The sequence below is a fragment of the Nilaparvata lugens genome, unplaced genomic scaffold (genome assembly GCF_014356525.2).
Source record: "Nilaparvata lugens isolate BPH unplaced genomic scaffold, ASM1435652v1 scaffold2800, whole genome shotgun sequence".
NCBI lineage: Eukaryota > Metazoa > Arthropoda > Insecta > Hemiptera > Delphacidae > Nilaparvata > Nilaparvata lugens.
Genome location: NW_024090346.1, coordinates 22148 through 34182, shown reverse-complemented (window position 1 = coordinate 34182; position 12035 = coordinate 22148). Strand labels below are relative to the sequence as shown.

Genomic DNA, 12035 nt, shown 5'->3' with positions numbered 1-12035 from the left:
TTATCTCATATTTTTCTCCATATCATTTAGATTATGTACTTATTGTAGTATGAATGAATAAGGAATTTACATACATAAGTTTAGCGGCCCTTTGTTTGCAGGTTTTATTTGTATTTTGAGATAAATTCGAGTTAGAGCAAATGATAAAGTATAGAATTGTGTAGAATGGAGAAATAACAGATCTAAACAAGTGGCGTTTTTCACTGAGTTTTATCGAATGAATTCGATAAAATATATAATAATAGTTTATTTGAATAAATTCTTTTTTGCAGGCATACATAAGGATTGGATCCAGTAGATGTGGTGGCTCGTTGGTTAATCGGTATCACGTGGTCACCGCCGGTCATTGTGTAGCAAGGTAACAGTATTTTGCTCTGAACATTTATTTAAAAAGAAGTGCTACAACAATTTCTATACAGCCTACGCACTCATGATGAAAACTCTACAGGAGTCTTGAAAGCAATTTTAGTGGGAATGAAGCTATTGGGGTTGAATGAAAAAAAAATCTGTAAAAATTTTATTATTCAGAGTGATTCTGAGGAAGGGTTCAGTACTAGAGATTAGTGGAATAAATAATTTATTGGTCGTCAGGATTGTGAAAACATAACGATTGATCAGTTTTCATCACAGAAGTACAAAACAGGCATTGTACAATCGATTTACTTGGAAAACATGCATCCAAACCACAGAAAAAAAGGATTCAGTGGACTCATAACACAAAATTAAAATTATTGTGAAATTGGTGTGTTTGGATTGAAGAAAGACAACAAATTTTCAGTTTGACTATCAAGCTACTGTACAATAAGCTTCGGTTGACGTGTGAGGTTCTTTCAACCTTTGGATCTTTGAATCCGTCTCTTCAAAACATAAACATACTACTGTAAATTATATATGATCAGTAGACCTATTAAATTATAGAAATAGAAAGAAAAATGAAAATCTCAGTACCCTTTTTGAATTATTTAATGATTTAATCTATTGAATTGCTTGCATTATTCGATTATTTCATTACTGATGTTAGTTTTTTCTTGACTTTCAAGAAATTATCAAATTAAAAGCATAAAATTACACAATAATGTCAATATATAGTACTCTTTCACCATTCAAAAATACTAAATCAGTTGCCAGCGCAAACATCATTGTTTAACGTTCATCATTCTAAGCCATATTGATTTGATCACAAATTAGGTCTAACAAAACTTTTTATGACTACACAATCATTGTTCATGATTATTCCATGCATTTAATCATTGTTTTTCAATTCAATAGAAAACATTTTTATTTGAGACATTATAATTGTCTCATGATTGCATGATAGATTATACAGTATGCATTAGGTCCTGCTTGCCCTCAAGTGATCTATTAATCACTTTGCAAGTCAGTATTTTATTTCATCTATATTGTTGATCTTTTCTCTTGTTATTTGATACAGTGGCTAGTGATAATAGTATTGTGACTGAAGTGATTCATTTATTTTAAATTCTAATGATTAATTCTTAGTTTTAATTTTAATGCTAGTATTTTCCTTATTTTGAAAGTTTTATTGAATTATGTAACTTTTTTGTGGTTTACTGTTTACAGAGACTTCCATCATAGTATTGCCATAATAAAAATATTGTAATATTGTTTGGTACTTTCTATTGTCATTTGATTGATAAAAAGTGTAACTATTGTATTTCAAAATTGTCTTGATGAAATAAACATCTATTCTATTCTATTCTAGAATGACTCTAAGAAGGATAATTCTAGATAAAACATAGGTAGTAATTTTCATTTTATTTTTCCTTCTACAGGGATTGTAAAAATTTAGTCCATGAACAAGTGTGAATTTCATAACACACTTTCATCATATCCAATGTTTTTTTGTAGAAAAAAATGTAAACTTGAAGTACTTTTCTGTTTCAGAGCGTCAGCCAGACAGGTCCAGGTGACTTTGGGCGATTATGTAATAAACTCTGCAGTGGAACCATTACCAGCTTACACGTTTGGAGTTAGAAAAATCAGTGTTCATCCGTATTTCAAGTTCACTCCACAGGCGGACAGATTCGACGTAGCAGTTCTAAGATTGGATCGACCAGTACAGTACATGGCTCATATTGCACCGATTTGTTTGCCAGAAAAAGGCGAGGATTTCCTGGGTCAATTCGGTTGGGCGGCTGGATGGGGTGCATTGCAAGCTGGTATGTGAGAAATCTTTTCCGTTCAAAGATATTTGTCAGAAAGTTCACCTTACAGGTAGACTTATGCCCGGTTCCACCATGCTCAGTCAAGGCATTGAAACATGGTCAAATCAGGAATGTTAACAAGTGTGCACTGGAATTATTGATATAGTGAGGTCCACGTTTTAACGGCAGTGAAGAAAGATAGCAGAACAATGCTGCCAATCCTCTGTCTTGTCTATGCCTCCTATAGACGGTAACTGATACAGATTTATTGATGTAATATTAACTGTTCATTCTTATTTAAAATAATAAATCATATTTTATTAAGCAAGAAATAATATTTTTCAATTATTTCAATTAATATGAAATATTTTGTTAATTAATTGTCAATTCCACATTGCTAAAAGTCGATGTGGCAATAGAGCAAAGCGAGAAAGAGATAGCGCTATCCGCTTTGTTGAATGATAGACAAGGAGAGCAATTATACCACTGCTAATTAAACACAGTCATTATAGCTTGGACCTGACTATAGTAACTATCGCCAAAGAAATCATAAGCTCCAGTGCACTCGTTGTAAACCGTACCTGATTTGACCATGTTAAAATATCTTGACAGAGCTTGGAGAAACCAGGCAAGAGATTGTTCCTCAATAAACGTCCCAATTTCAAACGAATTTATTTTTCAAAGCCTATCTATTATCTTATGAGGGAGAACTTGGAACTAATAAAGTAAAATAGCGTTCGTGCATAGTTTTCAAAGTAAACTGTATAATCCTGTATACTGTAAGGAACGTAGCTTTAAATCCATAATAATATCAAAATTGCATTGCACCAAAATGTTCACAAAAACCTTCATAATACCTCCCTACTTCTTAATTCTTATTCCTCAATGATACTATAGCCGTATCCATCAAGTTATTGGAACAAAATCTGACTTCAAGGTTTGTAATTACGTGACGTGGTAATTTTTTGTTTATGTATTTGTAGATAATCCATACAATTCAGGTGAACACAACAGGCATTCGCCCTAAACTGTTTTTTTATCATGGGAATGACAATATAATCTCACTTTCAAACAGAATTTTAATCCTAAAATGAAGCTCCTCGTTAATGCAGTATATGCGATCCGCGCAACACTACTTGAATGACCTTGAAGTTGTACCATTTCCACGAGTAACCTCTCCACGACCCACAATTTATTGTTTCTCTCTCACTCGCACTCACTCTTGCCAACTCTATCTTTGTTCAACAAGTGTTAAGCGAGAAGCCTACTCGTGCCTCAATATAACAATACTGTTGTTTCATTTTCACCATATCCACTTGCAAAATATTTTTTTTTTTTAATTGATAGAAATCTTTGATGATTAATTGTTAAGTTTATTCGCAGGTGCTCGTACATGAGAGTATTGTATACAATTGATAAAATACAAAAAGTGAACTGAACAACTACAAGGCTTAACCTATTTCGGACTATGTGTAACCTTATCTAAATTTAGGAGAGGAGTAGCACAAGGTTATCTTATAAATTTTCTCTCCCTATCATTTTTGATGATATACTTGTTGTAAGAATCGATAAAGGATAAATAATATTAATGCGTAAAAGAGTATTTGAAGATATTCTCCCATTAAAAGAATCAAGTTTGATGATAGTAGAGACTTGTGGACTGCCTCTGTAGAATCATTTCCAAAACTTATTATAACTTTCTTAATAAAGAAGTTGAAATTGACACAAGAAGGTCTAACCATTACCACAACATACTTGCACTTGGTTCAAATGACACCGCTCAAAAATCGAATTTGAAGTAATATCATAGAAAATTAATAACAATTTACCATCGTTACATTTTCAAGATATTTCCTTCATACACCAAACCCATTGACGAGTCTCATTAAATAGCCTGATTAAAAAGGGCTATCAGATATCACATTGTTGTAAACTTATTCAAGATTGACTTGTTTTATGGTTTTTATCAGGCCTACAAGTCCAACATACGGTTGCACGTACGTCTATTAAATTTAACCGCGATTAAGTGACTGTTGAATGAATCGAGAATCAACAAGAGATGGCGATGATGGCTTTAATCAGAGGTTAATCACGGTTGAATTTGATAGATGTACTTGAAGCCAGGCCAATATATTGTGTTCTGATGGAAGGAACTGGAATCACTATCCCTACTGAATAGAAAAATAAAAAATTCTGATACTTAAAATTATACCTATCACGTAGTAGGTAGTAACTACGATAACTACCACTTGCCGTACAAAATTATGGTTTGTGTTTTCCATGTTGCAGAGTGAAATACTGTATATGTTCACTTTCATGTTAACACCCTTTCGGAATTTATGTTTTTCATCTTCACTCAACATGTTTGGAACATCCAAGTGTGGAAATAGAAATACATGATGAAAGGGTACTTCGATTTTCAATTTACATGTATAATATCAATACAAATCAGTTGTCAGATTAAGCAACAGTAGCAAGATCCATATTGAACTGTTAGGTATCCTCAAAAAATAACATTGAATGCTGACAGATTCAGGTGAATATTACTATTATAATTATAGTGGGGTTATATTTTACTATTAGTATTATAAAGGAGGTAGAGTATACTCTACCAGTGAGGTTAAGGAATCAAGATAAGTAAGTCTGGTATGGTAACTAATCAATCTCTAATGCCCGTTATTTCTGTTCAAGGTTCAAGATTGAGGCCAAAAACGTTGCAAGCAGTGGATGTGCCAGTCATCGACAACAGATTATGTGAGAGGTGGCATAAATCAAATGGAATCAATGTTATTATCTATGATGAAATGATGTGTGCAGGATACAGAGGCGGTGGAAAGGATTCATGTCAGGTACTTATGTCAAGATTTATTCATATCAGTTTTGTAGAGTGTTCAACTGTGGAAAAGTGTTCAGTGATAACAATTATTTCTAAGTGACCAGGGTCCTGTTGCAAGATAAAATACAAACTGATAATAGCAGTAGTCAGCTAGTTAATAGAATAAAAAAGTATTAAACTATTAGCTTGTATTTTATCATGTAACAGGACCCTGGTTGGATATCTGCCACATGAGATATAATCGAGAATGTTATTAATATTATCACACTTGCAAAATGTTTTCAAGAACTACAATGAATTGATAATCCACAGTTACATAGATCTTTCAAGGTTGTAGAGTTTTCTTCATGCTCTTAGAACCGGCGTACATAGCAACAGATGAACGTATAAAGACATACGTATGCATACGGAAAGATATTTTGTGGTTTTGTACATAACTGTTGACAAATGGGTGATATTTCGCTGTTATTTATAGTAACATTGTCTCAGTAATCAAATGATAACACTCAATCATTAAAAACACTTTTTAATGGTGGTGAATGTCACTTGTTCGGCATTATGACGGTGGAAGCTTTAGCCAGTTTCACAGATTTGTCACGAAACTACTATAAGAACGAATATAGAGAAATGAACAAAATAGAATATTCATTGAGACATAGGAATTATAGAACCCAGAGATATAATAATGCCTATGGTAAAAGAGCTCCAGAATTCAGAATCCCATTTCTGTTGAATTCATTGCCATTAGAGTTGACAATGTACAGAGTAAAAATGAGATTCAAACAAAACTTAAAGTGCACTTCATAAGGATAAATCATTTTGATTAGTTTCAGGAAATTAATGAATTATGTTTTATTTATTGTGTTTATTCCAGTTTATTATGTATTTTTATTAACTATTTATTATATTTTTTGAGTTTAAAATCATTTCAATTTTACAATGAAGATATATTATGATTTAATAAATATTTGTGTTCAGAGTGAATAACATCAGGTAATATCCCAGAGTGATTATCTTGTTAATTGTCTCTTACCGAGCAAAGTCTTTTTCTATTTTATAAGTTAAGTTATGGTGCAATGGACAAGACAGAACAATCAGTTACAAAATAATGAAGAAATATAATCAGGTAAATTAAGAAATATAACTATTGTTATTGATTGTTTTTATTGTATGTAAAGGATTATTTTGATACATCCCTCAAATAGCTTACAGTTACAGCTAGAGGGATACTATCGCACTATTGTAATACTCAAATGAATAAATAAATAAATAAATAAATAAATAAATAAATAAATAAATAAATAAATAAATAAATAAATAAATAAATAAATAAATATAAATAAATAAATAATAAATAAATAAATAAATAAATAAAAATAAATAAATAAATGCATGAATAAATAAATAAGTAAATAAATCACAATGGACGTTCAACCAAAAACATGCAGATTTTTTACATTTTATAAACAATCCATGTAATGAAATCTAGTGCCCCTCGCGGGGCTGTTATTACAGATACAAGCTTAAGCTTGTCCGTGCTGTTGTTAAACTAGAGTTGATGCATACGCGATATAAAACGTAAGCATGCAGTTGATTAAAGAATCGACCTAGGAGAGATTCTAAAACGTCTGCAAGAAGACATCGACTTACGAAGGCAGACAAACGTCTTTCCAGTGTTGAGGTCCAGAGTCTCACTGTTATATAAAATTGCTAGTTTAATAACTGTAATGTAATGATCAATCATTTCCTTTTCATTATAATGACATTGAATAATCACTTTGGGAAATATATTTTGCAGGGTGACTCAGGAGGACCTCTGATGATGGAGAGAACAGGACGATGGTACTTGATAGGAATCGTCTCAGCTGGTTACTCTTGTGCTCAAAGAGGGCAACCTGGTATTTACCACAGGGTAGCTCACACAGTCGATTGGATATCATACATCATCAATTCATAGAAAACAGAGAAATCTTTCCTCGATCCAAACCACCTCAAAACTTCGCTTGACTAAACATTTTTGTACCGTGTTTTAGTCAAGGAAAACACTTAATGAAGTCTAGAAGTCATTGACATCACCCTGACAACGTTCAATGGGTGAATCACTTCATCAAGCAATGCGATGTTATCAAGATTGTGTTTAAACCAAATATTGCCAGGAATGCTTAGAGAAAGTTTGAATACATTGTTTTCTGCAAAATAGTGAAGTGCCGGATATATTTAATAGAATTGTCTTCGAATGCTTTCGAGAGAGTTAGAATACAATTTGTTTTCTGTGAAATAGTGAACTGCCGGATATAAATTCAAGAGAATTGTTTCCCGATTTTTCCACATTTGAAGGATTAGAAAAGAATGAACTATCTATCCTAAATGGTATCTTGATTCCATGACCAATGATGCATCCGGAAAACTGAAGAACTTTACATAAATAAGTCAAACATGGGTAGAATTATCAAATTTTTTAATCATTGATTCATAATGATTAGGTACTCATGCTTCTATGATTCTCAAGCTCCGAGAAAGCCTCAAGTTCTTTCTAAAGCAGAATATATACTTTAATATTAATTTATTTATCTTATAGTGTAGAACGACGGGATTACATTGAATCTCATAAAATTTCTGATGGTAGGAATTTGTATAGGATAATACTGTATCTTGTAATCAATGTTTCCCTCATTACTATGAGAATTCGATAGAATTTTTACTTTGAACAGAACAAATCCTCTCTGTATATGGTAAAGTGACAGATCATCTCTAATCATCTCTTTAATTTAAAAAAAACTTTATTTCGACATAAAACTGTAATTTTAAAGCTTTGATCCCATAAGGTGAATGATAACCTCACTTGTCCACCGATAAGAAGATATAAGATTTTTTTGAATATAAACATATTGATAAAACATTTATTTGATAACATATCCCAAAAGGGATTCTCAAGTCCAGGACCATTCAATATAGCCTAAAAGTTGTGAATAATTGTTATAAATATAGCAGTTATACAGCAGCGCCATTCTCCATAAATTATGAACACCAACAGGTGATTGTTAGATTTCCATAGTAAATGTGGATTTGAAAACTGGTGTCTAACTGACTACAAAAAAGACTATTTATAATGATCGCATCAAATAGACCAAACAATTTTTCCATACAAATAGACCAATCAATTTTTCCATAATTTATTGAATTCAACTCACATCTTCATTTTCAATTCTCTTAGTTTATTTGTAAAGATAACGCTCAAGAGGATATTGTAAGACTCTTTCTTTTATATTGTGTAGAAATCTTGCAAAGTATAATATTTCTCAGTCTCAGTTCAATAGAGGTAGCTGGAAGCAGCAGATTAAAACATCATCCTATTATTATAGGTTGTAATTGCATAGAATTAATTCTATGCAAAAACTCTGAATAATAATCACCAATAAGACTCTTAATATCTGAACATTTATACCAATATTCACTACAGATTTAAAAAGAAATGCTTGACCCACCCATTTGAACGCTTTAAAAATAATGGAACCCAATTTTATATTCGTCTCTAGTTTGAGGGACAACAAAATCGGTGCAGATATTTTTTCTACGTTTTAAGATTTTGAGTGAGAGTTACTTGATATCCACCTGACCGTACCGATACACCTGCGTTTTTGCCTGTATTTAATGTTTGTTTATACCAAAGACTGTGTGATTTTGAAACTTTGCGTGGAGTGGGTACTAAACTATCTGAACTCTCCTTCATTGACGAGCTCTATGAGCTGGTACGATACAGGTAATTCCATAACTATGGGCAGATTTTGAAATGTTCAAATTTTTGGAATAATTTTATTTTTTGTAATTTATATGCGTAATATTTGTACATTATTTGTTGTAAAAAGCCATAAAATTTCGATTGAAAATCTATCTTTTGTTCTTCATTCAGCCACTGGAATAAATCTTAATACTAGAGAGTGCTTGAAATGTCACAAATGAAGATTGATTGAGAATTGTATAAAAGATTTATAACAAAGAATTATTGGAGACGTAATTAGGCTATCAATATTCACATATTGCTGTGAATATCAAAATCAGTATTCACAATGGTGAGTTGCTGATACCCTTGAGTGATCAGAACTTGCTGTTTCTTCTCGTGTTCGCACAAATGGAAATTGTTTTCACAGATTCCACTAGAAATACTGATATGCGGTCATTCCAATATTATGAGATCAGTAAAGAATTTACAGTTTAATATTCATGTGGAGGAAGTCATTAGCCTATTTGGTATCGACTTGACGCTATTGACTTGACGTGACGACTAAATGACTCTCTTGGTATTTCAAATGAAATAAGCAGCTTATTATAAATCAATACCTTGTAACTCTGAGAGATTTTTGAGAGAAATAATTTCAGAATTTACTTCATCATGGTCGTGATGAATCAAGACCCTGACTATAACTTATTCAAGAGGTTTCTATAATTTATTTCCATTATGATAAGTTGTATAACTTTATATTCGTTTTTTGAACTATTTTTAACGACACTACAGTCTAATTTTTGAATATTAGTTATTAAAACTAGTACTCACAGCGCTTTCGGATTATTTAAATCCATTTCCAACACAGTGTACTAGTTTCAATAACTAATATTAGAAAATTAGACTGTAGTGTTGTTAAAAATAGTTCAAAAACGGATTATTACTTACAATTCGTCATGGATAGTAAAATAGATGAGCTATTATATCCTCAAGTTTAAAGCATCTGAGACTCCTACTTGGATTAGCTTGTGTATAAAGGAGTAAATATATATGGTGTATAAATATATGGAGTAAATATAGTAAGGTGTATAATATTATATTGTGATTGTATTGATATTTTATCGTTTGAAAATTCATTTATGAACTCTTCACTTTTCATACCATACATCATTATGATTGGTGTATTTTAGAGAAATCAATTTATTTCTAGGTGCCGTTATCAGTTTCTAGTATCTTTACCAAAATAATTATTGTACAGCTTGACAGACGTCCAGTTTAGACAATTTATCTCTCTTAGTATAATATATTTAGTTACAATTTTTCCTAAAAAAAATTCATACTGATTAAGCTCAGCTCAATGCAACGAAACCGAATGAATGATTCAGAAAATTGTTGGTGGAATTCACTTCTTGAAGCGACAAAAATGAATTATTATCTACTTTGTATACTTCTGTACAGTTTACGCTTTCTATTGTGGAGTAGTTCCAACTAGTATCAAAAATGGAAGGCGGTTTGGATAGTGGTGCTATAAGTGCTAGAAATATTAAAATATTACACACAGTACCACGCTAATAAAGCTATATTACTCCCAACTCAGCCCTTTAAACGCCGTCGAGCTGACACTTTTATTTTATTTTATTTATTGTTTTTTTTCTATCTTTAGTTTTAAAATTTATTATTAAATAAACTCTCTTATTATTCTTTCAAATTTATTTTATTATTCATAGTTTGTAATTTATTTTATTATTGCTAGTGTTTGCCCTTTGTCTGATAATTTGCGACTCCTCCCTGCACACGGACAAATCATCCAGGCAGGGAGAATTTATTCATGTAATTTATAACACTTTTATATTTTGTGAATATGTAATATTTTATGAATAAAACAATTTGAATTTGAATTTGAAAAAAAATCGAAGCTACATTATCATTTCAAGCCACTCAGAAAAACTCTAATATCAAACTATCAATTTAATTTTCTCTGATGCTTATAGACTCTTCATTGGTTGAGAAATCCCAGAGAATTCCAAATAGATTGAACAGTCCAATTCAAATAATTATAAATTTTAATCTTCAATAGAGTTTGAGAAAAAATAGCGAACTAAAAATGTACCACTTCTGGATTTCTTCACAGTATAACATTAAAACTATTAGGTATGAACATCTTAAATGTGTTCATAACGTTGCATTGAGTTCTCGTGCATTCAAAAAGTCATTTTCCTATCTTTATCTGTTCTCATTACTACACATTACAGGAAAAAAATGATTATAAATTATCCAAACTTCAAAGACGTGTAACTCAGTAACGGAGGTTTTACAGGTATAGTTTATTGAGGTCTCCCTATCCTAGAATTCTATAAGAACCACCACTCAAAAGAAAATTAAGATGCGATAAAGTGTCTTTATTACATTTCATTTTTAAATAAAGCATTCTCCTGATGGTGCGACCACACAGAGATATGTGATCTGCGGGCAGAATTTATTGGGAGGAAAAAGATATAGATATATGAAATATAGTTGAATAATGAAAAATGAATTTCATTTCCACCATAACAAACAAAGAAAAATGAAGGCTATGCTTCAGCCGATTGAATGGACATTGAAATTGATGGCTAGTTTGAATATTATTGAATTAATAGATTGAATATTATATTATTGAATAAGTTTTTCAAGTTTAGTCTTACCGGTACTATTTATTGTTGACCCTAACTATTCATAGTTAAGTACCCATTGAATCGCAGATTGCAGATTGGTCTCTGTGTAGCCGAAAGCCAATAAACTATATTGTTTGATTCACATTTTATATTTCAATCAACCAAGTTATTCTTTCATTCATTGGAACATAGTATACTATACAGCCCATTCTAGAATTTTATTATGAATTCATTAGATACTATTATACTATTATCGATGTAACGCATCAACGACTGGTATCTCTTAGCAATCATTAATACGTTACACCGATAATAGTATAATATTAATTTTGAACAAGCTTTGTGCGACATGGCTGTCGGACTACGAGTATAATATCAGGTAGGCCTAGACTACTACGGTATACTATGAATTACGTTACATTGGATAATGATAATCGATAATACCCAGTGATTATTTGACAACATTTAATCTCAATCAACATTTCACAAAAATATACATGTAAAAATATTTGTATGACTTATGGATAAGTGTGCCAATTGCTTGAAAAGGTCATGTCAGATGCCCTGAAATTGATCCGTTGCGACCTGAAAACTCTGACACCAGACCTGAGCCAGCCAGGTCACTCGATATTATTATTATTTCTTGAAAATAATAATCATCA

At 31.4% G+C, this 12035-nt stretch overlaps 1 protein-coding gene across 1 annotated transcript; it reads left to right on the top strand.

The window, feature by feature from the left end:
* Nucleotides 1–266: 266 nt before the first annotated feature.
* LOC120355556 (serine proteinase stubble-like) lies at nucleotides 267–8892 on the top strand (the record flags this gene model as incomplete). The annotated part of the gene is made up of 4 exons (XM_039444103.1): nucleotides 267–358; nucleotides 1906–2180; nucleotides 4857–5014; nucleotides 6800–8892. Coding segments are annotated over 4 exons (684 nt in total), but the record flags the coding sequence as incomplete, so codon positions are not given.
* Between the last annotated feature and the right edge of the window lie 3143 nt (nucleotides 8893–12035).